Source organism: Aythya ferina (genome assembly GCF_964211825.1).
Source record: "Aythya ferina genome assembly, chromosome: 4".
NCBI lineage: Eukaryota > Metazoa > Chordata > Aves > Anseriformes > Anatidae > Aythya > Aythya ferina.
In genome coordinates this window covers 9,585,450-9,612,024 of record NC_140300.1, presented here as the reverse complement: position 1 = coordinate 9,612,024, position 26,575 = coordinate 9,585,450, and the positions used below count along the sequence as shown (strand labels likewise).

The 26,575-nt window shown below is 37.7% G+C and overlaps 1 protein-coding gene across 1 annotated transcript; it reads left to right on the top strand.

Moving 5' to 3' along the window:
* Window positions 1–190: 190 nt before the first annotated feature.
* Window positions 191–21,580, top strand: NOP14 (NOP14 nucleolar protein). The gene is made up of 18 exons (XM_084517811.1): window positions 191–629; window positions 2,386–2,520; window positions 3,249–3,390; window positions 3,949–4,094; window positions 4,511–4,648; window positions 6,188–6,310; window positions 7,556–7,687; window positions 8,458–8,797; window positions 10,128–10,258; window positions 10,513–10,598; window positions 12,217–12,352; window positions 14,164–14,265; window positions 15,119–15,272; window positions 17,898–18,057; window positions 18,774–18,921; window positions 19,412–19,530; window positions 20,759–20,914; window positions 21,270–21,580. Exons 1-18 carry the CDS (start codon window positions 432–434, stop codon window positions 21,367–21,369), a joined length of 2,646 nt encoding a protein of 881 aa, XP_084373937.1. The 5' UTR covers window positions 191–431; the 3' UTR covers window positions 21,370–21,580.
* Window positions 21,581–26,575: the final 4,995 nt, after the last annotated feature.

Sequence of the window (26,575 nt, the reverse complement as noted above, 5' to 3'; positions counted from 1 at the left end):
GCGGCACAGCTCGGTGTCTCCCTGCGCCCCGCCGCGCTTTGCATGCTGGGATTCGTAGTGCGCGCCACAGCCCTTTCCCAACCTTCCCCGTGGGTCACCGCCGAAGCGGGGAGGGGAGAAGGGCGGCAAGTCTCGCGACGTTTGGAGGCAGCTCTCGCGAGACTTCGCGGGGCCGCCGCCGGTGCGTGGCGGGCGCTGGGGGCACGCGGGGTGCGGGAGCGCGGGCACCGCGCGGCTCCCTCCGCATCGCTCCGGGGATCTCGCGGGATTTCCGGGGGAAGTCTCGCGCGATTTGGTCGGGGGGCGACCGGGAGGGCTGAGGGGGGCTTTGCCCCGCCGCCATTTTGGTTGCTGGGTCTGTCAGTCGCCTCTGTCAGTCCGTCTGTCAGTCCCCTTTGAGTCCCCTCTGAATCCCCTTCTCCTGCTTTGGAATGGGGAAGGCAGCCAAAAAGAGGCCTAAGGCCTCCGCGCCCTCCCGGGGCAAGGGTTCGGCGGAGTCAGCCATGGCCATGGTGAGGAGCAACCCCTTCGAGGTGAAGGTCAACAGGCAGAAATTCGACATCCTGGGCAGGAAGACCAAGAACGACGTGGGGCTGCCCGGCGTCTCACGCTCCAAGGCCATCAAGAAGGTAAGAAAGGGTCAGAGCTAGAAAGGGAGGGCGGCAGTTGTAGGGGAAGCTGTGGAGGAGAGGCATTAAGCCTGGAGGGGAGAGGCAAATCCATCCTGTGTGGCACAAATGGTTCCTCTCCTCATCTCACCTCACCTCATGGTGCTCTGATGGTGATGGAAAGCCTGACAAAACATCCCTCCCCAGTGCACTGCACGTGGGTCATCGATGCAAGCCCTCATCACGTGTGTGGGAACGAGCCTCTTCTCAAATGTCCCTGACCCGAGCACAGCAGCACATGTGGCCAGGATGCAAATACTGGACTGGAGCACAGATAGTATTAAGTGTTCATTATCTTGGTCACATTTAGATGCTGCAGGATGTTAAGCTTCTTGATGGTGCAATGTTATTGTAATAGTAAAAGCCTGGAAGAGGAGTAGGGCCTTACTGCAGTGGGAACTGCATAGACATGCAAAAACTACAAGTGATTTTGAAAGGTAAAATTTTCTGTAGATTTTGTTAACACTGAAAAACTATAGTTTAAAAGTTTGTTCCTGAGATTCTCTCTGATACAGATCTGGAATCTGGATATGAAAACAAAACGGAATTTGAAGCATGAACTGAAAAGAGAAATTCTTTTAAAAAATAATGTAGCAGAAAGAAACTATCATTTTACATGCATTGTGAGAGGTGATGCATTAAATAAAGTTTCATGAATAAAAATAATCAATGAGAAAGGACATCAAATAACTTATCAACAAAGGTGCTTTTCCATATCCAAGGTATTAAGATATATTAATGGACTCGAGCAGCATTAAAGTTGCATGATGTATTCTGTGTAGGAAGTAAATAGAAGGTAGAACTGTCATACTGACAGCAGAAGCCAGGCTTCACTTACAGGGGTGTCTGCAAGTTTGGGATGCTCATTAGGGCTGTAGAAACCTGTTTCTGGAAACTCAGTCTTTTCCTTCACAGCAGTAGCTTGCAAGTTCATTGCACTATCAATAGCAAAGATATCAGGTTTCGTTAACGTGTTCTAAATGAACGTGGATCTTTTTGAATACTGGCACAGCCAGTATTTTCATCCTTTAGGAACTATGTAGTAATTTCAGCATGAAATTGTATTTTAGCTTTCAGCCCTCATTACTGTTTGTCTAGATTTGAGACAACTTAATAGCATTTAATGTCACATTTGAAGGTCTTTGGGTTTTAACAATGAGGTAAATCAAATGTTTGTAATGAATTAGATCACTGGCACTGAAAAGTAAGCCTGTCTTCATACTTGTGCCAGAAGTGCAGCACATACAACCTCATACAGGTCTACTAACTTGCTTTTACTTCTCTGATGCATAACCTTCCTGTGCTCAACACTAAAGCAGAGAACTAAATGTATGTACCCTCTTGTTTTTTTCATTTTTTATGTCTTAGATGACAAAACCAGAAGAGGTTCAGCTGGCACTGCAGTTTTGTTGCTTTCTTTAATAAGTTATGTACACTCTTATACTAAGCTTCAGACTGAAATTAGAATTCTTCAGAAGCAAAGTTTATTTTATTTTATTTTTTTTTTATGTGACAAAAAAATTGTAAGAGTAGTTAATGACTCTGAGTATGTTGTATGAACTTCTCATCTCTTTTCATTATTCGGTTTTCACTTCTCTTTCACTGCATTCTTATCAACTAGATGATATTGCCAGGATACTGTAGAGCCTTTCTTGCCTTGGTTTTGAAAGTATTTATTCTCTTAATTTTTTAATTTAATCTCCTTTTTTTATTCTAGCGTACCCAAACGTTACTGAAAGAATATAAAGAAAAAGAAAAGACGAATGTGTTTAAAGATAAACGTTTTGGTGAATATAACACTAAAATAAGTCCAGAGGAAAAGATGATAAGACGATTCACTTTGGAAAGACAGGTAAAGTATAGCAATGGGAATTTGAAAAGAAAAAAAAAAAGAAAAAGAAAAACACATTATGTTTGTAGGGTTGCCCTTAACAGAGGGTTTTGCAGGCTAATGCTTTCTATTTTAGAATTTATATGTTAGAAACTCTTATTAAAAAAAAAAATTGTTCGTGGGGATCCAGAATTTAGACTTGTTATGATTTGGGAACTGATTTAGAAAAAAGGCAACCACCATCAAGTACAATCTGAGATTCCACTATAACTGTTGGAGAACAGTCATTTCATTTGCTGACTAGAGGAACTCTGTAACCTGCTGTCATTCTGTAATGTGAAGTGTATGTGCAGGACCAGTATTTCCACCTCATTATACTCAATCTCCAGAGTTGAGCACTGAGTAGTGCAATATCAATGTCTACTCATGCTTTCTGTAGGTTATAGGCAGTTTCATTAGGTCAGAAATGTGATAGTGAATCGTTGATGGTAATGGTATACAGATAAAACTTAAGCTTTCTTAGGTTCTCTGAGTTACTTCATTTCTACATTAGTATAAGAGAGGCATCGTGCTCCCTCAGTTAAGGTTTAAGGTATTTGAATGAAAAGATTGGTCTAGTAGTGTTCTGAAAACAGGAAAGAACTGGAATGAGAATCTCCTCAATTAGCGTTGAAAGTACTGCTTTATTCATTTGTTGCCTGAAGCTAGATATCCTTTGTTACTTAATTGGTTTGTTTTACTATCCTTAGCAAAATTATGGAAAGAAAAATATTTATAACCTTAATGAAGATGAAGAATTGACTCACTATGGCCAATCTTTGGCAGAAATTGAAAAACTGAATGATATTGTTGATAGTGATAGTGACACAGAAGAAAGAGGAACGTTGTCAGGTAAGATGTCAGCTAACATCCCACTGCTCTATGGTTTTTTGATTGTTGGTTTTGTTGGTGGTACGTTTTCATCATTTATTCTGTACTGTCCTTCACTGAGGAAGAGTATTATGTAACCGGTTGGGAAGTTTAAGCCAGTTTTGATTACTTCTTAACCACACATGGAACAGCTGTGTGGATCTTAGCAGAGGTTGAGCCGAAACAACCTTCCTGGCAAGCTTCTTTAATCTCTGGGCTTTTCAGCATTAATATGTACCGGTATTTAGAGGGTGTTGGGTAGCATCTGAAGTTTAAGTTGCTTTCTTGCATTGCTGCACCTAAATGCTAGTTGGAATGTTGAAAAAACATATTACTATCTCATCCAAAATGTTTGTCATCCTAAAGTATGTGGCCAGCATCTCTATCTTGGTATGGCTGTTCATAGGGATGGGAATAGTACATGGATGATTAAATACTTTTAATTGCTCCCATTCTCAAGTAATGGGGAGATACTGTCCCAGCAGAATCAGCACTGATGTATGGATTTGAAAAGGATTCACAATTTATTTTCTCTTCTAGCTGAGTTAACCGCTGCTCACTTTGGAGGGGGTGGAGGCCTGCTTCGTAAAAAAGCATCAAGTGGGCAGGACGATGAAGAGGAGGAAAAACCCAAATCTAGAAAGGAACTCATAGAAGAGTTGATAGCTAAATCTAAACAAGAAAAGGTGAGTTTTTAGCCTCTATACTTTTAGTATAAGTTATGCATGGTTAAGAAGGCATCGTAATCTCTGTCTTTGTGGAGTAAAATAGTGGCTTGGAAAGCAAGGTAGATAGCTGTCGAGGAAACAAGTCTGAGGTCCTTGCATAAAGCCTGTCTGCCCTTGGAGAAGTTTTAGGAAATGCATTAGATATATACCATTCTTTTGTATCTCCAAATCTCTCCTCTTGACTTGTTTTCTGTATGCAGCCTGTGTGGCATTCAGGATAACTGTACTGCTTCTGCCACAGAGAGTTTTTTACCTTTAAAATGTTAAATATTTGAAATTATTTGCTAAAGACAGCATTTTGGCACAACAGTGCTATAAATGCTTTGTCATGTTCAGCTGAATGTAACTGATACATTTGTGATTTATTTTTCTAGCAAGTGAGGCAAAGTCAGAGAGAAAGTGCATTAGAACTCACAGAAAAGCTTGACAATGACTGGAAGGAAATCCAAACCCTTATGGCTCGCAAACCACCGAAGTCAGAAAGAAAGGACAAAGAGGTAGAAAAACCCAAGGTAAGGTTTTGGCTAGATTACTTTCTATTGTTCCAATAACTTGTGGCTTTGACTGTCCTAGTGTCTGATGTGTAAGTCCAAGTTCATCACTTCACAAAATAAAATGTTGCCTGCTGTTCACACAAAAGGAATTTACACTTCTAAGACAATGTGGTTAACTGGAAGAATGTAGGGATTTATATAATTTATCTTTTTGTAATTACGAGTTGCTTTTGTTTTATATTAAATATAAGAGAGGTTGCAGGTTGAACAACAAACACTGTTAGCTGCAGGCTATTTTTAAGACAAATACATTTTACTGAAGAATAAAAATTGTTGAGAACGTTGACTTAGTTTGAACACCTTTGCAACGTTCATTGGATAAAACACCTTTGAGTTGACAAGAAAATTTTCCTGGTTGTGACTTGGGTACCATCTTTACAAAAAAGGAATTTAAATGTTAAGCTAATGAATAAATTTGTTGTGGCCTCAAAATTTTTTCTCTCAGTGGTACATTATATTAAGAGAAATGAACTTACAAATTTAAGAATGGGAACTGTAATGTGTTGCACTGTTTTTTTTGTTTTTTTTTTTTTTTCTTGTCCACATTTTATATTATATTTCATTTGTTCCCTGTCAGTAGAATTCAGTTTTCAAAAGATTGAACTCATGAACAGATCTTATGTTAAAACTGATTGTAAATGGTGAACAGAATATACTGGATCAACAGGTCGAACTTTGATGTTTTGATTTTTGTTTTGAGATGCTTCATAATACGCTGAATACTCCAGTATGTTGGTAATGTGATATCCTAGGCAAAAAAAAAAATGTCATTGTACTTTTCAGCAAAGGAAAATTAGATTCCTTTGCTTCATATGAATCTCAATTTGACAATTATCAGAGGTGCAGAGTGTGAATTAGTAATGCTCTATAACATTAACATTGAATAGAAGAAAGTCATCTAGTGTCACATGGGAAGAAAAATCAGTAGAACTGAATTTTAGTATATATCACTGTATGGTTTAGTGATTTAAACATCTATCAGGAAGTCTGTATTCACAAGTCCAGTGCAATATCTGCTAGTAACTGTTCTGCCATGTACACTGCTTAAGCTTTACTGAATATCAGCATCCCTTTTTGTTTTCTTTGAGATAGACATCTGTGTAACTAATAAGATAGCAGAGACTTAGCTCATGTCTGACAGTATTTATAAAGTGAAATGTAAACTATGAATTTATTAACTTCAGTTGCTCTTTGAGAAAATGGTGTTTTGTTAATAAAAATATTTGAAATTTTTCATTTAATAAGTAATACTATTTGTACATTTTTCAGTTGTGAGTAACTTAAATGGAAGGGAATTCAGGGAGAGTTTCTGTTCAATCATTCTTTCTGTTCCTTATGTTAATACTACGTTGAATGTTCTTGTGGCTTTCTCTGGACATGGTCTTTGCCTTATTTCATAAAGGTCTTACTTTTTAGTTGTTATGTCTGGCAGAGGGGTGGCTGCAAAGCAGAATAATAAAACTAAGATAATAAACAACTATATAAATATTTCTTTAGCCTGATGAATATGATATGATTGTTCGAGAACTTGGATTCGAGATGAAAGCAAAACCTTCAGAAAGGATGAAGACAGAAGAAGAATTGGCAAAAGAGGAGCAGGCGCGACTCCAGAAGCTCGAGGTACACCATTTATGGTTTTAGATTGTTTTGTAACCTGTCTTTTGGGAGTGACCACTTACATTCATTGCTTGACCTTAGATTGAAAGTGTCTGTACTAAAGTGCAATTCGTCAGAGGGCGAATTCAGGAAATCTCTGTTTGTGTTTCGTTTGCAATCTGATATAAAAGACAAAAACATACAACTTAGTACATGACTAGTGAGGCTTATGAAATGAGTTGACATTTCTTCAATAAAAATACAGTATCACTTTGAATTGCCTATACATGTTTTAAATTATTCAGAGTTGAGATGCACTTCAGTAAGGGGAAATATCTTGTTGCACAGAAGTTGAATTACTGCACTGCCAAGTCACTTATTGCTTTATTCTGGTGTGGCAAGTCTTCCAGTGGTAGCATGTGTATAGCTTTGTTTTGCATAGGAATAGGGTTCTCTTGGGAAATACTGCATGCTGCTTCTGCCACGTGGAGCTCTGTGTCCTTCAGAAAGAGTGAATTAGTTGTTAAATGTTTCTCTCCTTTTTCTTTTGGGATACTGAAGACACATTTAATACTGTAGGGATGCGGTATCTTCATGTTACCTCAGAAAGCTCAGTAGCTAACAGCAAAACAGGAAGATCTTTTTCTTTTCTGTTCTTGTCTTGTTTGACAGACAGTCTAGCTGTCCATCAGACAAAAGGCAGAAGGCAGCCTGTAGCAGACAGAAGGCAGGTTCTGTAGGCAGAAATGCTTTTGAAAAATGGTGTTTCAGATATTGCCCATTGAATCTATTTACAAATTCAGTGTAATGTTAAAATCCTAAGACATCATTGTGTTTACTGCAAACTTGTTACACATTGGGGAAAAGAGATAAACACTGCAGAATCATAAAATGCTTTTAGAAGCTTATGTTTTCTAGTAATGGTGCATTGTCTCATAAACCAAGCAGATAAAAAATAAATAAAATGTGAGAACATAATGCTTTTGTAAACCCAATTTAAACCCATCCATGTGAGTGTTATCACTTACATTATTGGATTAGGCTATCACATCGTACTCTGCAACAAAAATAAAGTATCATCAGCTTTTGCCCATAGTATGTCAAGTCACTGCCTTTTCTTTTCATTGGGTGGGTGGAGAATGCTAGTTAACTTTTTTTTTTCCTCTGATTTTCTTAGCTGTAGTATTTGAGGGAGCTTCCCTTCTGGTGTAATGACATGATTCATCTAGATGGCTCACATCTGTGTATTGTATTTCTCCTAAAACACAGGCAGATCGGCTACGTCGAATGCGTGGAATAGATGAACAAGAGACTAAAAAGAAACCCAGCCATGTGTCAGCTGATGATCTAGCTGATGGGTTTATCCTGGACAAAGATGACAGACGTTTATTGTCTTACAAGGTAAGATTTGAAATGTCAACTTTTTCAGAATTCTCAAACAAAGGTAGGAAAATTAGTTTGGAAGTGACCTCTGGAGAACTCTGGTCCAACTTCCTGCTCAAAGCAGTCAGCTATGAAATCACCAGGTTGCTCACGGCTTTACCCAGTCTTGTCTGTTAGAAGGCTTCTGGGCTGAAGAGAAGGCCTTAGCTCTTTTAGTCTTTTATTATTATTATTATTATTTTTTAATTTGCACTCTATTCAGCGCAGTGTTCACAGAATTTCAGCCTGAGGATGAGTGACTTTCTCAAACAGCCCTTTCCTCTTACAAGTGAGTAGCAAGGGAATTGCTGTTGTCCTCAGATAAGAGAATGCAAATTGTGGATGTGAATTTTAATCGATAATTAAGAAAATCAGAATGGGAACAATTATTTATCTGATATGCTATTTTAAGACATAGAAATGGTTTAAAAATGTATTTTCTAACCGAGAATGCTTCTTCTTAAGTGACGAATTTTTTTTTTTTATATCATCTGCTAGTGTCCTTTACTTTCCTGCTGATTGTTTTAGTCCTCAGATATTACCTCTTTATGTTTCTTTAAGCTCCTTGGAAATACCCCACTGTTCTTACACCTGTATGCACATTCTGTCCCTAAAATTCCTTCTTGGCTGGCATGGCTGCCGTTTGCTGCTTGGTCAGGGTGGCCTTTAATGAAAGCTTTCCATGGTGATTCTGTTGAAGTGCTGTTACTTTATCACTGTTTTAACTGGCTCATTTTCTCTACTGGCAGGATGGAAAAATCCATATTGAAAATGAAGAGGAGGAGGAGGACAAAGAACAGGAGGAGGAGGGGGACGAGGAGGAGGGAGAAGAGGAAGGGGAAGAAGAGGAAGGTGGGAAGGAGGATAGTGAGAATGACCAAAGTGATGAAGAGTCTGCTGCTGAAGATGAGGAGGATGTTGCTGCAGACAACCACTCTGATCTTGAATCTGACCTTGAGAGTGAAGAAGAAGCTGCAGGAAATAAAGAAGAGAAGAAAGAAGAGACAACTGGAAATGAGTCACAGAATATGGAGGGACTGGATCCAAAAATGGAAGCTGCCAAAGCAGAGCTTCCTTACACATTTGCTGGTAAGCAAAGGACAGACCCGGGGATCCCTTTTGTTTTTAGGGAGTTTATAACCAGTCTCTTTCTCTCTCCTGCAGGATCTTAAATATTCCTGCTCATCTATGACGTTTTGCTTTGTAACTGTCTCCTACTATTCCAGGAGGAGTCAGTAGCTCCTGTTCTTAGTGATTAGCACTGATCATGCTGTGAGCAGTGGAAAACGGATTGGTTTTGTCCCAGAGCTGTTTCTGCTGCTTCTAGCAGCCGTAGAATTGACAAATACATGTTAGGGGTTAAAGCAGAAAGATCTGTGCTCATTTCTGAAGGCCAGCAAACAGTACACCCAATTAAAAATGCTAGTGTTTTGCATAAGGGCATCTTAAATAGTGTTCTGTTACCTATATTTACATGAGGAGAGGTTTCCTTCTCTAGTGTTTGGATGGGCATTTTTGTCAGAGAAAATGCTTAAAGAGGCAGGACCCTGAGATGTAATCCCTGTGATATAACACTGCAGTATTTTTAAATGGAAACACTTGAAATTTAACTCTTTTTGGGTCTGTGCCTAGGAGGAAGAAGAGAGGGATGTTCCAAGCACTACACAAAACATGCGTTAATATTAAGTACCTAATACAACTAGCTCTTGTCCGAGTATAGGTTTCTCTAACAAAATTACCCATTACAAGATTGAACAATCTTTCAAACCACTTCCCTAAATGTGTTTTTTGTGTTTTTTTTTCATCAAAAGGAGATAATATACATTACACATAATATACATTACACACAGCCTTTTAAATTGCATCCACATTTTGTCTTAACCAGAAAGTGGTCACATTAAAATAACTCAAAAAATGGAACCAGTTAGGATGTATTATAGCATGTTAGCTAGACTGGAAATGGCCTTTTTTTTTTTTTTTTTTTTTGTACAATTGTTTTCCATCAGTGGCAAGTTTCTTACTTTTTTAATATCCTTTCATGCCAAAGTTAGTTGGATGTGAATTAAGCATGGAGCGAATTGTATTTTGGCAAATTTATGGTTGAATGTATGCTTAAGTTTAATTCTGATGCATTGTGTGGGTGTCAGCATCATCATGCTCAGCCTAAGCAGAAAATACAGGATGAACTGAATCTTAATTGCTGGAAAATGTTTACCTTATTTTTTGAGTTATGTTCATAAGTTATTTCACATATATCTTGATAGGTTATTAGTGTTTAAAAGCTTGCTATTTAAAGACTGTATGGTATCCTTTTTTCTAAAAGTAACGCTTTCAAATTGGAAGTTTATTAGATGATAGCTTTAATTAAATATCCTAAGTTTGAGGTTTTGTCTTGTCAATTTTTGTTTTTACATTATAGTTCCCGAATCCTATGAGAAATTTAAGTCTTTATTGGCTGGAAGAACAATAGAGCAACAGCTTACTATTCTGGAAAGGATTCAGAAATGCAATCATCCAAGCCTTGCAGTGGGAAACAAAACAAAGTTGGAAGTATGTTTTTTGTTTGTTTGTTTTGTTTTGTCTTGCATTTTAAGGTTTGAAATTAACTTTGAATTCCTTCGTAAGTTTTAGTAAGCATTTGGGTAGCAGTATAAACTATATATGCTCCTATGTTGTGGATAGCAGTAGAATCAAGGTACCACGTGTTTCTTTTCTGACTTTTGTATCACTGTTTTTCTGTGCTGTTAAAAAATACCTGCAATGAAAGAACACTGATAATTTGTAACATGCTGTGCTTCTTGCAGAAACTGTTGGGCTTCCTTTTCGACTATATTGGGGAGTTAGCAAACCTGGATTTACCAGACCTCAAAGCAATTGACAAGCTCATCCTGTAAGTAACAAATCCTGTTGACTTTTGCTACATTATGGTTTTAGGAGAAAAGCTGCATAGTGTAAGGCATTTTGAATGTAGTTTGTTTCAAACAATTCTCTTGGGATTGTAGGCAACTGGTGATTCTCTGGCTTTTTAGTGTTTTGACTCTGCTTCACCTATTCTTTGAGCTATTAATTGTACCAAGACATTTTCAAATTCTCAGAGTGTAATTTTCCATCTGTAAAATGCTTTTCATGGTTCGTGAGTAAATGATATACCATGTGTGCATGCAAACTTCTGTATATGAAGTTATTTATACTGCTGATCAAGGTGCTGACAGTGTGCTGTTGCCTGTGCAACTTTACATGGGTTTCCATTCTGTAATTCACTCAGGTTTGGAACAAGATGAAAATGGAAAAAAAGAGTGTTATAGCAAGCCCATATAAATGTTCCAAAGAAACAATTTGCAGGAATTAGTCAATTTGGCATTGTAGTCTTCAAACATGTAATGGACAAAGAGAGTCAAATTTGTCTCAGAGGAATACAGCAAACCATGATGGTCAATGGATACAAGCTGCAACAAGGGAAATTCCAATTAGATGGAAGGAAAAATTCTTCACAACGAGGGTGTTGGACATCAGAACAGGTTTCCAAGAGAGGCTGTAGAATCTCCACCCTTGAAGGTTCACAAAACTAAACAAAACTGCAAGCAACCTGAGGCAGCTTTGAAGTTAGCAATGCTTGGAGCAGGGAATTGCTCAAGATGATCTCCAAAGTTCCCTTCCACCTAAAACTAGTCTGTTATTCCTAGCTAAACTTTGCAGGCTAGACAACTTCCTTTCAATTAATTATTTGTATGTAGCATGAAATTAAAAAAAAGTATATTGAAGAATAAATAGTTTTTAAAAATCTGCTATGGGCAGCTTTAGCATGCATTGCTCTGTTGCATTCATCAGTAAGAGCATTAACCTGCTGATAGTCACACATGCTGCACCTTTGTAAAAGTGTCTAAACACATTTTGTTTGCTTTAAAGAACTGGGATTTATATCTCTACAAACAATATCTCTACAAACATTTAAAAAAAATACTGAAAAGCAGATACAGGCTCCTGCCTGCACTTCCCTGTAGGCAGTATCCACGGGCCAGCAACTGGCCTAACTGTGGGTATTTTTTTCTCGTTTTAAGTAATAATTTGGTTAACTACATTGATGCCTTTCTAAGTGCTTAACATTGCCTGAGAGTATTTTAAGTAGAGAACTGCCAAGTATTATGTGCCAGTTTACCTTTGTACAGTAGAATGAAGAGTTAGGTGATTCAGAAAGATATGCTTCGATCGTATCAAATGATTTGAGTGTGTATTTTGAAGTTTTTAATTTTTTAAATGTTTTTTTTAAGGTTTAGAAACCACCAAATCAGAGATCATCTTGTAAGGCCCAATAAAAAATATATCTGTAAACCAAAAGTATTACAATAGTAATCTATACAGGGTGGCTGTTTCTCTAAAAATAATTTGCTTTGGGGAGTTTGTTATGTTAGAGAAGGAACACAAGAAATCTTCCTACAGGTGCTTAAAATCACTTTTTTGGTTAAGATCAGTGGTGTAACTTGATCATGACTTAGATTTCTTGTTAATAGGCCATTGTACAATCTCTGCCAGATGTTTCCTGAGGCAGCCAGTGGCAGTATGAAGTTTGTCCTTCGAGACGCTGCGCATGACATGGAGGAAGCAATTGAAGTCAAAGGCCGTGCAACATTTCCAGGTTTAGACATGGTAACAAACACCTGCTGCTAAGCAAATCTCTTGCTCTTTACATGAGTACAGAAATGCTAATAAATGCCAGATGATAGGAAATGCAATTCTGTATTTCAAAGCGTATAAGTTCATCTATGTCTTTTTAGGTTTCTTACATTTTAAATTGCCTCTCTGCAGACAACAAAACATTCTACAGAGTGGAAGTGGGACTTAGCAATGTTAATAAAGGGAAAAGATCTTAAAATTGCTGCTCCAGTTTACGTAGCAGAACATTCTTTGTTTTCTTGATGGCATTTCAATGGGTATTTCTAGAAAAAAGTGTTGTCAGTTAAGTCATCATTTCTTTAATTATGTTAAGTGCAAATATTTAAAAAGTATTCCATAAAAGTTCACTGTCTCCAAGGATCACAAAAATAACAGGGATAATGTTTGGATATAAAAATACAACGTATTTTTCAAAATATAAAAATACTGTATCAATATGAGTGATGCTAAATTAATGACTCAACATGAAAGGACTGACCTTTCCATCTTGTATTAGTAATATTTCAAAATTTCAGTGCCCATGCTAAATTTGAACACACTCCTAGGTAAATGGAGTTTCTAGATAAATGGCTGTTAGGGAATTGACAGGTGGAGTATATGGAAAATGAGTATTTGATTATTATAATAAAATGTTTCAAAGAGCCACCATAAGTTAGTAATCCTAAGGAAACTACTTGTTTTTGTTTCATCAAGCTGGGACAGAAATGCTGCCTAATGGAATCTGTAGGGTATTGAAAGAAAATAGACTGAAGGATTTACTTAACTGACTTGGTTCTTACAGCTTGGGCAACATTTATATTGAGTTCTTTTTTGAAGAGTCTCTATTCAGGATGTTTTACATTTTGCAGGAAACGTGTTGTAGAGAGCTTGTAATTTTTTATTTTGTCACTGTCACCCTTCAGACACCAGTGGCACTGTTGAGTTTCGTTCCATTCAGTGGACTTTTTGAGGTTTCAAGCCATCTTTATGTTTTAGGGTAGAATTACATCACTGTCCTGTTGCCAAAGTACTTGTTTGAATGAAGGTTCCTTAGACCAGTTGGCGTTGGTAGGCTTTACACATGCCTACAGTTAATCTAATTTGATCAGGGGTGCTTAGTAACTAAACAGTTCAGGAGAATATTTATTTACAACAAAAACTTCATAGAGGAAAACAGCTGAAACAGTAGAACTTGACTTGTGTCTAGCTTACTGTGTAAATGTCCACTTAGGTCTGTTTATAGAATTACCTTGCAGCTGATGTTTAAGGTTCTTATAGTCATGACAGGAGGTCACTCAGCTCTCTGACATTCCCTTCAGTAAGAGTGTACATAATTGCTGGCTAATTCTCTTGTACTTGTTACCTGCTAGTGCCTGAGGATCCTGGTTACTTAATTGTCTGTGCTGAGGACCTGTTGAAATTTGTCACAGGTCCTCTGTGGCCACTTGTTCATTTCTTTACGTGATATGAGATTGTGTGGTTGTGGGAAGCAGAACTTTATCACATCTCCTCATGGAATAAATGGTCAGTGTGGTGGGCATAGTTCTTGGTTGCTCCTCCAGCTGCCTCATTGAACTAATGCAGTGTTAGACATATAATAGATAGTCCATTTTCTCATGCAACTTAAACAGTCATCTCAGTAAATATGTTGTGTATCGTATCAGGTATCTCAATGATTTATATCCTAATGTTTTTAGACTACTACATGACAGTTACTTATACATCACAGTTAGATATGTGTAAAATCAGTTGGGAATTACGTCTTACTATATTTTGCCTTTTTACTCTCTTTTATATGCTGTCAGCTTATTTATTTGAAAATTACATCTCTGCTGTTTCCAACATCTGACTTCTGGCATCCAGTTGTAACTCCTGCTTTTATATACATGAGTCAGCTGCTTACTAAGGTATGTCTATGATGTTGTATCTTGGCATATTCTTCCTTGTTTCTTCCTAGGACCCCAACTATAAGTTATAACTAACTGGAACTGTTATGAATAGGCAGCTTTGTGTTGGGTATAGTCACAGATTATAACTGGAAGAAAAAGTGAAGAGAAAAAAACAGTACAGCCCAACACAAAATTCTGTCTGATAATTTTTCGAGTTGTAGAAGAATTCCGTATATGATGAACTACATAGGAGTAATGGAACAGACTGAATAAAGTATAAAAGCATTCATGTGATTTCTCTTCTGTATATTGCGCTTGGTCCTACTTAAGAAAGATCTTTAATTAAAAATTGTCAGTGTTTGTTTTCTTTAAAATCCTATCTAGCACAATGCATTGCAGTGCAGTTAAAATGTGTCCTAATTTTTCTATCCAAACGTCCTGTTTATATGCTTTGAAAGTCTTGAGTTAGTTCTGTTACTGTCGCAGAACCAAGTTGCTTTCAGCCAGATGTTTCTTTTTTTCACTTCTGAAATGGATATGGGGTGTTGGAGGGCAAAAAGTAGGACTGACAAGTATGAACAGGTCAGATGGCAGAAACAAATAAGTAAAAAGAACTTATTGTTTGTGATTTAGCACCTTCTAGTGGCTAAACCTCTTCTGACAGACTTTCTGCTCATTTCTGCATATACTTTTTAGTGTGTGCAAGCGAAAACCAGTATGTTTTCGTTTAAGTCCAAAGGGTATCATTTTACAGATCTTAAATGTGTACAATTTATTAAATATCCCTACTTTGGGGGGGATGCCATGTTTGTGGTGGATAGACATTTACTAAGTAATGTGATGTGCTTTTTTCTTCTTTTCTTTTTTATAGTGTCGCATCGCAACGCTGCAAGATGTTATTAAAGGTTTATTTATATGCTGTTTGTTCCTGGAATACATCTCTCTCTCCAGAAGATTTGTACCAGAACTCGTCAATTTTCTTGTTGGAGTACTTCACATATCACTCCCCAGAAAGCAAGCCCAGGGTGAGCTTGTTTAGAATAAATAAGTAATTATTTTTTTATATTAGGGTTTTTCTTTTAAATAATTATCTTTCACACTGAGTTTAGTATTTTGAAAAAAGACCAAAATCATTTGCTAGGTTGGCCATGCACAATTTTGATTCTCGGACATCTTGTTATGAATGAGATTCTCTAACGTTGGCAGGAAAGAAAGAACTGAAGTTAGTCAGAGAAATAAAGCAGCATTGCCCACCATGCAGCCTTTATCTACTACTGGCCATATCACCCAGATAAGTGAGTGAAATGTAACACAGAGTTGGTATTTTTCCTTTTTATGTGTTTGACAAGGATTTGTTGTAGTTTAATAGAAGGCAGCTGTTCCCCCCAAGCAGAGGATTAGGCTGTGCTGTAACATAACTGCAAACTTAGCAGTCTGTGCAGACAACAGCAAGAATGAGGCTGCCTTTTCAATGGGATCCGTATGCTAGCAAATGATTTTTAATGGCCAGTCTTTGCCTTTCTATGATTTTTTTTTCTATTATTTTTTGGGGGGGACTCATTTCAAGCTTTAGAGTTACCCTAGATCTGAGGCTTCTTACCAAAAAGGTTAGTGACAAAAATTCACTTAGAAGAGCTTTGTCAGATCACAGTAACTAATTCATGTGCTAGTATCCCTGGGTCACTCGGAGTGTCAGCATGCACAAGGAGACTGCAGGCAAGATATTCTCAAGTGAAAAATGCAATGATTTTTTGGCAAATCCTCACAGAAGACATCTGGGATGTAATGAACTACAGGCTAAATATTACTGTGCTCATCACCTGAAGTCCTTGTGCTTAGGGTAGTCATCTGTTAGGTGAGGAAGGTTCAGCTTCTGTTGCTGCAGCATTCCAGTATGTCTTCAGTGGTACTAACCTGTCTTGCAGCTCCTTTTTTTTCTGCTTTAGGATTTTCATGCCTTTCCATGCTGACAGTCTTTTCTTCTTGTGAATTCTTGAGCTACTAACAATCCCTTTCTCAACAAGCTTAGTGCTGCAGTTTCACCTTTATTATCTTGTGTGGCTGTACCCTGCAGACTCACCCAGCTCCTTCTCACAGCTTAGCAGTTTCCTCTGAAGTGTGAGCCAAAGTTACACAGCTGGGTTGCATCAGAGCTAAAGCCCTGGATTCTCAGAACACCGACAGCTGAACTCTTAGAAAGAGGTGGGAAGAGGTTACAGAGTGGGTGAATTACACAGCACTTAAAGTATTTTATCCTTTGTTTGCTCTCTTAGGAATATATGCGCTATAAATGTTTTGGGTACAGTTAAAACACAGCATTTTCTAAGATGAACTACTTCAAAATATTTAGGGGTGATTGATGATGTAAATTTTAACTTTTTTTTTTAGCTTTGTATTTCTGCTAATGTTTTTGCACTACTTAAATTTGCATGGTGTTTGTTTCTGTTAGCAGTGCTAACAGAAGCACAATAAGAAAGCTCAATAAGATATGCTAGGGAGGCACAGCATTCTTTTTCTGAGAGTTTTTCAATCAATATTGATGTTCTGAAGTTACTAAATATCCGGTCATGTTTTTAAGTATCTGTGGTGGAACTATTGCTGATAAACATGATGCTTTTGCTGTCAACAGAGACTATTTTAAAATGAGCTGACAGCTAGTTCTCTGGAATGCTGATATGCTGTCAAACCAACAAAAATCTTTGGGTTCAATTTTGACAATAAGTAACATTAGCAAATAGAACTCTTTCCGATTTAATTTTGCAAGTTTGGACATTTCTCACGTGGAGAAACGATAGAGAATACAACTTCATGAAAGACTGAAGTACAGGTTTTGATCTGGTTTAGACTTTAAAAAAGAAAGTAGAAAAGCTCAAAGGGGAGGGAGTGGGAAAGGATTGTCTTTGTCGATAGCCTCAGCTAATGGAATTGTTAATGAAAGATGCTGTGCTCTCACAAGTAAAGCAGATAATAATAAAGTTTTGAAATAAGTTCAACTGTAAGCTTGCCAGACTTAAGGAAAAAAAATCCAGCACAGGGACTGCAAATTATTCTTTACCCTAGACATGAAACTCCACAAATGTTTCTTTCACATTGGTCTGCAAGTACCATTTGCACAGATCAGCTTATTCAACACAATGATTCTCAAGCCTTCTGTATTGCCAGCCCCGGTGTGTATTCTGCATTTACTTCGCATCTTAAAACCACTTAGTGGGAGAGAACTTTGCAGCATGCATCTGAGGGCCCTTGTCACTGTGAGAGGTCACTGGAGAGGCTCAGTGTGGTGCAGTAACTGGGAGCTTTCCCTGCTCGTGCTCACTCTGCTGCTTGCCCACTTTCCGGTCAGAGCCTTCCACTCATAACTCCAATGGAAAGTCCTGTTCTTTGCCTTTTCCTCTTAAGCATATCCAATGCTTCTCTCACTGGCAGTTCAACAGTCCATCCTGTTCCCCACAGGGCAGGCATCTTCTTTAGTCTTCTCTCTCCCTGTACGTACTTAGGATTGTGCCTGTGGTCCATTATTTTAGAAGATCCTTTTACTGATAAAGGTGTTTTTTGTTTGTTTGTTTTGTTTAAAGGCAGTATGATTAAAAACTTCTTTAGACGTAATTCTGAGAACTGATTTGTTTATGATTATTATTCTTGTTTTGTAGGCTATACTGTAGTGCATCCATTCACACCACTGGGAAAAAATTTAGAACTGCTTTTGGTGTGTGATGAGAAGGATTTGGAAAGCTGGCAGAAGCAAAATTTGCCATTGAGTATTGTGACTAGATTAAAGGAAGCCAGCAGAACAGAAGTGAATCATATCAGGTATGTAAGAGTAAGAGCAGTGAGATGTTCTACTTTATTTTTATGCATAGGAAATATTAATCTTCTGTCAGAACATTACACAGAGCGTTTGTTGGAGTGCTCAGCCCTTCCATTCCTTTTCTGTATAGCTGTGGATTGATGAAATGATGCAGAAACAGAGGACATGCTCAGAACTTTGAACTGTCATACTCTTCTGAAGCAAATACTGTATTTACATTCAAATACCATGTTAGAAAAGACGCTGAAGTAATCAAATCCTAAAGTCAGAAAAGACTACAATTAAATATGTTCATTAAGCATGTCTGACTTTTTTTTTTTACCTTGTGCGTCTGTTACACCATAACTTATTTCAGGGATGAGTAAGGATTTTGTTACAAAATTTAATAATAAAAATTACTAATTCTGTTTTGAAGTGTGACACTTCTAGAACTAGTATAAAAACCTATTACTCAAGCAGCAGACACAGCATTGGCTTGTGCTCTGTGAGCTGACATAAAGATTTGTTGCTAATGGATTTCTTGGGTATTTGCTTGCAATAAAAGTGAAATTGTAGTCTGAATTGACAACCAGGAACAGCCTTGTAACTGGCTGTGTTAGGCAGTCCTAATAATAGACACTGCTTATGCTGCCAAATTTAATTAATATAATTAATTTTATTCAAAAACCCAGTACAGTTTTTGCAAGTGAAATTTTTGTATTCTTTTGTACATCAACAGGTTATCGTGTCTAGCCCTGTGTTTTGATCTCATTAAAAGATGTGCAGTTCTGTATGAGTCCATACCATCATTCCATGAAATAATGCATCCTGTCAAAATACTTCTTACACAACATATGCCAGTGAATGAATATCCTGAAAAAATGCAGGTATGTGTTCCTTAACAATAAAATTCTTAAGCAGAATTGACTTAAGCAGAATAGCAGAAATGTCCCCTCCTCAAAGAGGCATCACAACATGACCTTGGAGAATAAGATTTTGTAATACAGGTGATGCAAAATGGCCTATTTTTTTGCCATCAAAATAAAATTAACAGTCAACCTTAGAATGACTCTGAAAGGCAGGCTCTTGAATTTAGCTTGCTTTAGTCTTGCTTATTCCTCTGTTAGGTGAAACTGTTTGCAGACCTTTCTTATTGTCCATGTTACCATCTAACTAGAATTCCTGAAGTGTTTAAAATTATCCAGCCTAGAAGGGTTGCAGCATTTCAGTGTTAGCGGTCTCCTAAAGAAAAGTAATGATTTCACTCGGAAGAAGAACATGTGGGGAGGACATTACTTCTGATTAAATTTACCATAGGTTGTGAATTATGGTGTCTCTGAAACACTTCTAAAGTTGTAATTTGATTTGCATTTCCAGGAATGGTATCACGGTGCTCTGAAAGAGCTGGAGAGCAAAGTAAAGCTCTATACTCCACTGATCTGTGAGAAAAAGAAGCCAGTGCCATTGAAACAGTATACGCCTAAGATTGTGAAAGTGTAAGTAAAGCAATGCTTAGTGCAAAAGAAAAAGTGTATGTAAACATTGAGATTTTCAGTAGACTAAACAGATTTGGAAAACAGGACATAAACCAGCTAACTGTTTCTTTGTTGCATTTTATGCGCAAACTGAAAAGGACCAGCTACTTGGGTGGTAGGAAGGGAAAGAAGAAGGAAGGAGGAATTGTAAGAAAGAGAGCAAAGATTATCTTGAGGGAAAAAATAGCACTGGAAATCAGCTCTTGCCCATATAATCGGTTAAAAATTAATAAATTTCCAGTTGAGAAGGGGTTGTTGTTATCTGATATTTTACCATGTGCTCTGTAAAAGCACATCTCAAGAACAACAGTGAGTTGTTCGTAAAAATCATACTGAAATATATAAAGGTAAAGATGGGTGGTGAAATTTTGAGGGTTTTATCACTGGTGCAGTAGATCAGGCAGAATATTCCTGTGCTCTGTATCACGGAATATAACAAATAGTGTGTCAGATTAAGCATTCCTTTAGGCCTACTTGATTGCCCTGTTCCTCATTCCCAAGCAATTTTCTACCTTTCAACAGTAGCAATGACAAAAAACATGCAGCTTTTTTTCTTTTTATAGACCTCACAGTGATCATGTGCATTTTTATATTCTGGTTTGGAATTAAATAACGCTAATTTCCTTTTGTAGATAATAGAACTGTGTTCTGATTCAGGAAGTCTGCCATATATTGGCTGCTGACTCATTTAAGCCTGTTTGTTATCTACAAGGGCATAACTGCGTCTTATTATACTAATTTAAGAGGACAGCCTTCCTCTGCCATACACATTTATCACCAAGTTAACTGATGAAACCATTTCTTCAGAATTCATCTGTAGAGGAAGTCTGCAAAAACTTAAGATACATTGGGAGATTCCATCTTTCTTCAGACATCTTTTATTTATCTGCTTTAGTTTTTTCATTTTTTCTTTAACAAAATGCAGGCTACGTATGGGGGGATTGAAGCGTATCTGCTTTCTGGAAAATGTTATCTGCTTGTCATCTGCATGATGATGACATGCAGTTAGAAAGTCTGGTGAGCATTTTTCCAGTATGTTCACTTGGGCAGCTTCTTATTTTGCAAGTTGATTACATAATATGCAGGAATAAAAATACAGTTAGTGTTCGGACAAAAATTCACTCCTTATATACATAAAGTCCTTTTTGGTAAGATGTTCTGTGCTCACTTATACACATTTTCATTTCAGTTTAGAGTTTGGAAGAAAGCAGGGATGCACAAAGAAGGAGCAAGAAAGAAAGCGGTTGATTCACAAGCATAAACGTGAATTTAAGGGAGCTGTTCGTGAGATTCGGAAGGATAACCAGTTTCTGGCTAGAATGCAACTTTCAGAAATCATGGAGAGGTAATGTAGCCTTTTCTTCAGCACCAGTTTGAATTGTTCTACTGTCCATTTCTTTGCTGTGTGACGAGACTGACACGAACGATCAACAATACAAAGCTCACTTATTTAAATAAATAAAAGTTGGCAATTTAGGGAAAATGGGTATTTTTGTTAGAGATTGTATTAACTTTCAACTTTGCAGTTTCATTTCTCTAGTTAAGAACATGCAGAAAGTTGTCATTTAAAGTGTATGTCAATTAAATTTAAGATTTGTGGGGTTTTTTATAAATTAATGATTACAATCTAAATGTACTTACTTACTTTCCCTAATATAATCTCCCTGAAATTTTTAACATGTTCATTGTTTGCTTTACAGAGATTCAGCCAGAAAGAGAAAAGTGAAAGAGCTTCTTAGTAGCCTTGCTACACAGGAGGGTGAATGGAAAGCAATGAAAAGGAAAAAAATGAAGAATTAATTTGGACTATCTACGGACAGAAAGTTTGTTTTTACTGACATATAAAATAACCCAATTCTATGGCTTTTGCACAGATTTTAATTGCATTTATTGGATGTATTCCTTTCAAGGAAAACAACATCGTCAGATCTGTCTGAAAAAGTGAACCTGCTTATTGGATGAATCCACAGGTTTTCGTAAGAAAAAAATAAAACAACGTTTTTGTATGGTATGCTTCTGTTTATTTTAGCAACAGAATATTTGGGTAAGTAATTAGAATTCTCAAGAGTGTGTAAGCAAGCTTTAGACTATTTTAAACAAAAAAAAAGTGTAAAACTCCTTTGGTATTTCTTTAATATAATAATAACTGCAAGCAGCTCACATAATGGTAGTATACTTGTAACTTCAGCAGTAACATTTTAATTAGTCTGTAGCATTGGGATATTCTATTGCTTGGGTTTGGTGGACTAATGGCGTTGGTTTCAAGCAGAAGTCCTTTGTTGAAGTCCTTTGTTGAAGTACATCCATTTTTGTCTTCAGTAATTTTGGGATCACGTTTAGCTCTGAAATTCTGAATAATCTAGGTCAGTTCACTTTTTCAGCATAAACATAACAATCTGATTTAAGATGTCAGTCGCATCTTTAATTCTCTTCCACTTATTTTATCACATATGTCTAATTACTGAGAACTGCCCAGCACGACTGTGGTAAATATCTGCTCCTTGGGTAGAGCCAATAAATACTTCTAATGCTTTTTTTTTTTTTTTTAATAATACTATATTTGTGAGTAAACATTAAATAACTGATGTTGTTTTTTCAGTTCAAAGTGCTGGTCTAAACTAGGTTATGATTGAGGCATCTGTTGTTATACATTTGATAAACTCAGTGACATTTTTTATGCAATGAAGAAAATTACAATATTTTCTTGCAAAACTTACAAAAATGAAACCCCATTTCACAGTAATGTTCCAGTTTCAGTGTAAAGAACAAACTATGAAGAAAATCGTGGAATGAATGAAATAATTGGCCAAGGTTCTTTGCAAACAAACAAAACCAAAAATATCCTTCCATTTTCAAATACTCTTCTTAGACCTGATCTCCTATGTTTTGGCCCATGCATAACTCAGAAATGGCAACACTTACCCTACTGTTCATGAAGAAAGACACAAACACTGGCAGTAAATCTGATTTAACAGATAGGACTGGTTGTTTCAGACTGGCTTAAAACATCATGTTTATGGTGTTTTTTTGTTTTTTCAAATGAGACTTGGAAGGAGGACTAAAACTAGGATGGGAGGAGTTGAAACACTCCAGCTTTGCATTTAAACTAATGACAAAGCTCTCTTTGAAAGACAAGACTTGTCAAAGGTTTACCTATGGATGTTTCTTAAAAAGAAAAAGGCACTTTATTTGAAGAAAATAGCTTCCAGTGAATCCCAGTATAGCTGTAACAAGGTAATTAATATGTGAATATCGTCAGATTTTTTGGCTTACAAAACCAGTTGTATTAAGTGTTAAAACAGTCTGAATACTAAGTACCAGTGGGGGAGATAGTCATGTCACATAAAAGTAACATTTCTATGTTTGAAATCCATTCACTCTTCTGAAAACAAAATATATTTTCAGTTAGCCTTTCCAACATCAGTAAAGCTAAACTTCAAAGAGATCTCAAAAGATTAGTGTGCCTCCTGTTTTATTTCCATTTGGCACAGTATGGAGCTTTTCTTTCCTCCTTTGCAAAAAAATAATAAAAAAGTAGATTAACTTTATCTTTAAAAACAAAACTTCTTGGCTCAAGCCAAGAACTTAAGACTGAAACAATGAGAAAGGAACTAACTTCTTATTTCATACTATAAATCAGCATTTTCAGTCCGCAGTTTTAGTCCTAGTATATTTGTCCTTTGCACAAATAAACTGACAAAAAAGTATTACAGTTTATCTGACTCTTTTTCCAACAGTAAGTAGCTCCAGAGGATTTGCCCAGCAGGGTATTAGAATCACAGAGAGGCTGACAGCTGCATTTTGATCCCAGGGCGGTGATTTTTTGATACCACTTGCAGCTGCTTATTCCTCAGTAAGGGAGGTAAGAAAGAAAGAGAAGAGAGACACAGGATGGGATGATGGTGTCTGTGGAAGAAGACGTTCATTGGAACAATGAGCAGGATTATTTTAGGGGGCTGAGGAGAAAAGATAAAGGACAAGGAAACCTCAGCTGATAAATTTACATGACTGCTTTGGAATGCCAGATGTGTTTGAGATGCTGAATGAAAATCACAGCATGCACTTTTACAAATAACTGTCAATATTTACTCACAGTTTTATGATATATTAAAACCGATATTGATAGTGGTGCATAATGTGTAGTGTTTTACATGAATAGGAATGCAGGATCAGCTTGTCTGGCCTCTATACTGATCAGTAAGCTCTGATAGTTTACCATGGCTGGGCAGATGTGGTGCCATGGTACCATAGAAGGTGGTAAGAAGGTCTGGGCGTTTGGACAACAAAGCCAAACTCTTTCTCATCAAGTTTCTTGAGCACAGTTGCATTCACCATTACATTCTTGTTGCAATGTTGCTCTTAAAGTGGGAATTGTCATTAGAGGCCCTTTGTGACACATCTGTTATGAATTATAAATCTGTTATTAATTAGCACCAAAAAAAAAGAAACTATTCTGTAACTACAATCAAGTTATGAGACACAAAAAAGAGGAAAATTACCATTCTGCCTTTAGTTCAGCTGACTGTTCAAGGTAATTTGTCTGTCAACATCAGCTGTCCCAGAGAACAGCTACCTTGAAACTGAATACTGTAAAGAACAGTGTGAGAATAAAAGCATTCAGTAAGAACCTGCATAAATTACCGTATTTACGACAGTATGAAAGGCTTCCTTATCATCAGTTCGGTCTTTTGGTTGTCAGTTGAAAGTTAGTGTGGTGTTTGATGTTCTCAGTCATGTCTTACAGAAGTTCTCTACCTTGCTATAACCATATTCTGTGTAAGCCATCACTCTTTGCCATCAGCTTCTGCTGTATGGAGTTAGCGAGGCTGCACTAAGCTCAGCACATATTGTTTACCGTGAAACAAAACCTGAGCTCCTACAGCTCTACCGGACAGAGGCTGATGTCTTTGGTAGTGCAGCCTGTTCAGCCATAGGAACTGCTGGGACTGCTTTCCTCTTTCTGGGCATTTGGGAAAAATAAAACCTACAACATAAAGCATTTGGCAGCTTAATCATAATAGTATTATTCATTGTCTGAGACTGTGAGGTGCTATTTACTTACAGGGCCAAAATTCTCTTTGTGTGCTTGCATACAGGATTGTATGACATGGTTGACTGCAGTAATGCAGCTGGGCTCGGTGCTCAGAAAATGTTTAGGTTGGTAGGTTTAGTAAAGGGAAAAGTTGTGTTTTTTTCATTTGTTTTGCTTTTGCTGTTTGAAATACATCTGAATTCAGGTGGTTCCTGCTTCGTTATATGCAATGGTTCAGAGCCAGAATAATATATCTAAATATATTTTCTAGGCATTAAATGATAATTCATACTTACCCCAGAGCACCTTAAAACAGAATCTTGAATCAGCAGTGATCCTTACAGAATCCTTAAATTTACAGAATATGTGCTATACATACTAAATTCCTTTCCTCACACCAAACTGAGTATAAAAATACTCATGTACTTTTATATGTACATGTGCAAGGGAATGGCAGCTCCCTATTTGACCTAATTAGCATGTTAATCCCGATGGTGCATTTAGATAAGCTCCTCCAAATCTAACCTGTTGGGGAATCCGTGACAGACACGTTGTTGAGTGTGAGGTTCTCATGCATGTGTTAATAAGTCCGCACTGCCATCCAGGCTATATTACTTGGAAGGGAACAAGAAGGCCTTTCAAAACCTGTACTAATTTGCTTTAAATCATTAAGTACTTAAAACTATGAAGCTGGATGCTTTCAAGCCACTTGTAACCATATACACACATTCTATTTAGGCAGGTTGGACACCAGACACAGTGTTAGACAGTAGTATTAATACCAAATTTGTTCATGTTCTCTGTTCAAAACCTTAATGTTTTAAAGGAGCAGTTTGTTTGAGGAACAGCTCTTTTCAAAAAGGAACTGAACTTTGCAGCTACTTTTTTCTGTTAGTCAGATACCAGAAAATTTGGGTTTATCAAAGCCACGACTAACTGCTGCTGTGCAACACGGCTATGTAGCAACTAGTGAAATAACGTTCCTCTCTTCTTTGAATGAGTGTGTTCTTTTTAATATCTTAATTGATGATTTGGATGAGGGAATTGAGTGCACCCTCAGTATGTCTGGAGATGACACCAAGTTGAGGGGAAGTGGAGATCTGCTGGAGGGTAGCACGGCCCTGCAGAGGGACATGGACAGGGTGGGTTGTTGGGCAGAGGCCAGTGGGACAAGGTTTAACATGGCTAAGTCCCAAGTCCTGCACTTTGGCAACAACAACCCCATGCAGTGCTATGCCATGCAGCCAAACGTGAGCCAGCAGTGTGCCCAAGTGGTCAAGAAGGCCAATGGCATCCTGGCTTGTATCAGGAATAGTGTAGCCAGCAGGACCAGGGAGGGGATCATCCCCCCATACTCAGCTCTGGTGAGGCCACACCTCGAGTATTGTGTTCAGCTTTGGGCCCCTCAGTACAAGAAGGACATCAGGACCGTGGAATGTGTCCAGATAAGGGCTATGAAGCTGGTGAAGAGACTGGAGCATGAGTCCTGTGAGGAGTGGCTGAGGAAACTGGGGTTGTTTAGTTTAAAGAAGAGGAGGCTCAGCGGAGTCGGTATTGCTCTCTGCAGCTACCTGAAAGGAAGGTGTGGGGAGCTGGGGTCGGCTTCTTCTCACAGGTAACTAGTGACAGGACTAGAGGGAATGGCCTCGAGTTGTGCCAGGGGAGGTTTAGGTTGAGGAGACATTTTTGCTCAGAAAGAGTGGTCAGGCATTGGGACAGGTTGCCCAGGGAGGTGGTGGTGTCACTGTCCCTGGAGGTGTTTAAGGAAAGGATGGACTTACTTAGGGACATCGTTTAGTGGATGATAGTGGTGGTAGGGGGATGGTTGGAGCAGATCATCTTGGAGGTATTTTCCAACCTTGATGATTCTATGACTCTCACTAAAAGAAATATCTCTTTGAGACGAGAAAGAACTGCTACAGCGTGTGGTACGAGATGCCCCTAAGTGCAGAACTCATCATATACTAGAGCTGG

Coding starts and splice junctions, on each gene's coding strand:
- NOP14 (XM_084517811.1), top strand. CDS start 432: ATGGGGAAGGCAGCCAAAAAGAGGCCTAAGGCCTCCGCGCCCTCCCGG. Junction 10,599..12,216: donor GCAATTGACAAGCTCATCCT/GTAAGTAACAAA, acceptor TCTTGTTAATAG/GCCATTGTACAATCTCTGCC. Junction 15,273..17,897: donor CCCCAGAAAGCAAGCCCAGG/GTGAGCTTGTTT, acceptor CTTGTTTTGTAG/GCTATACTGTAGTGCATCCA.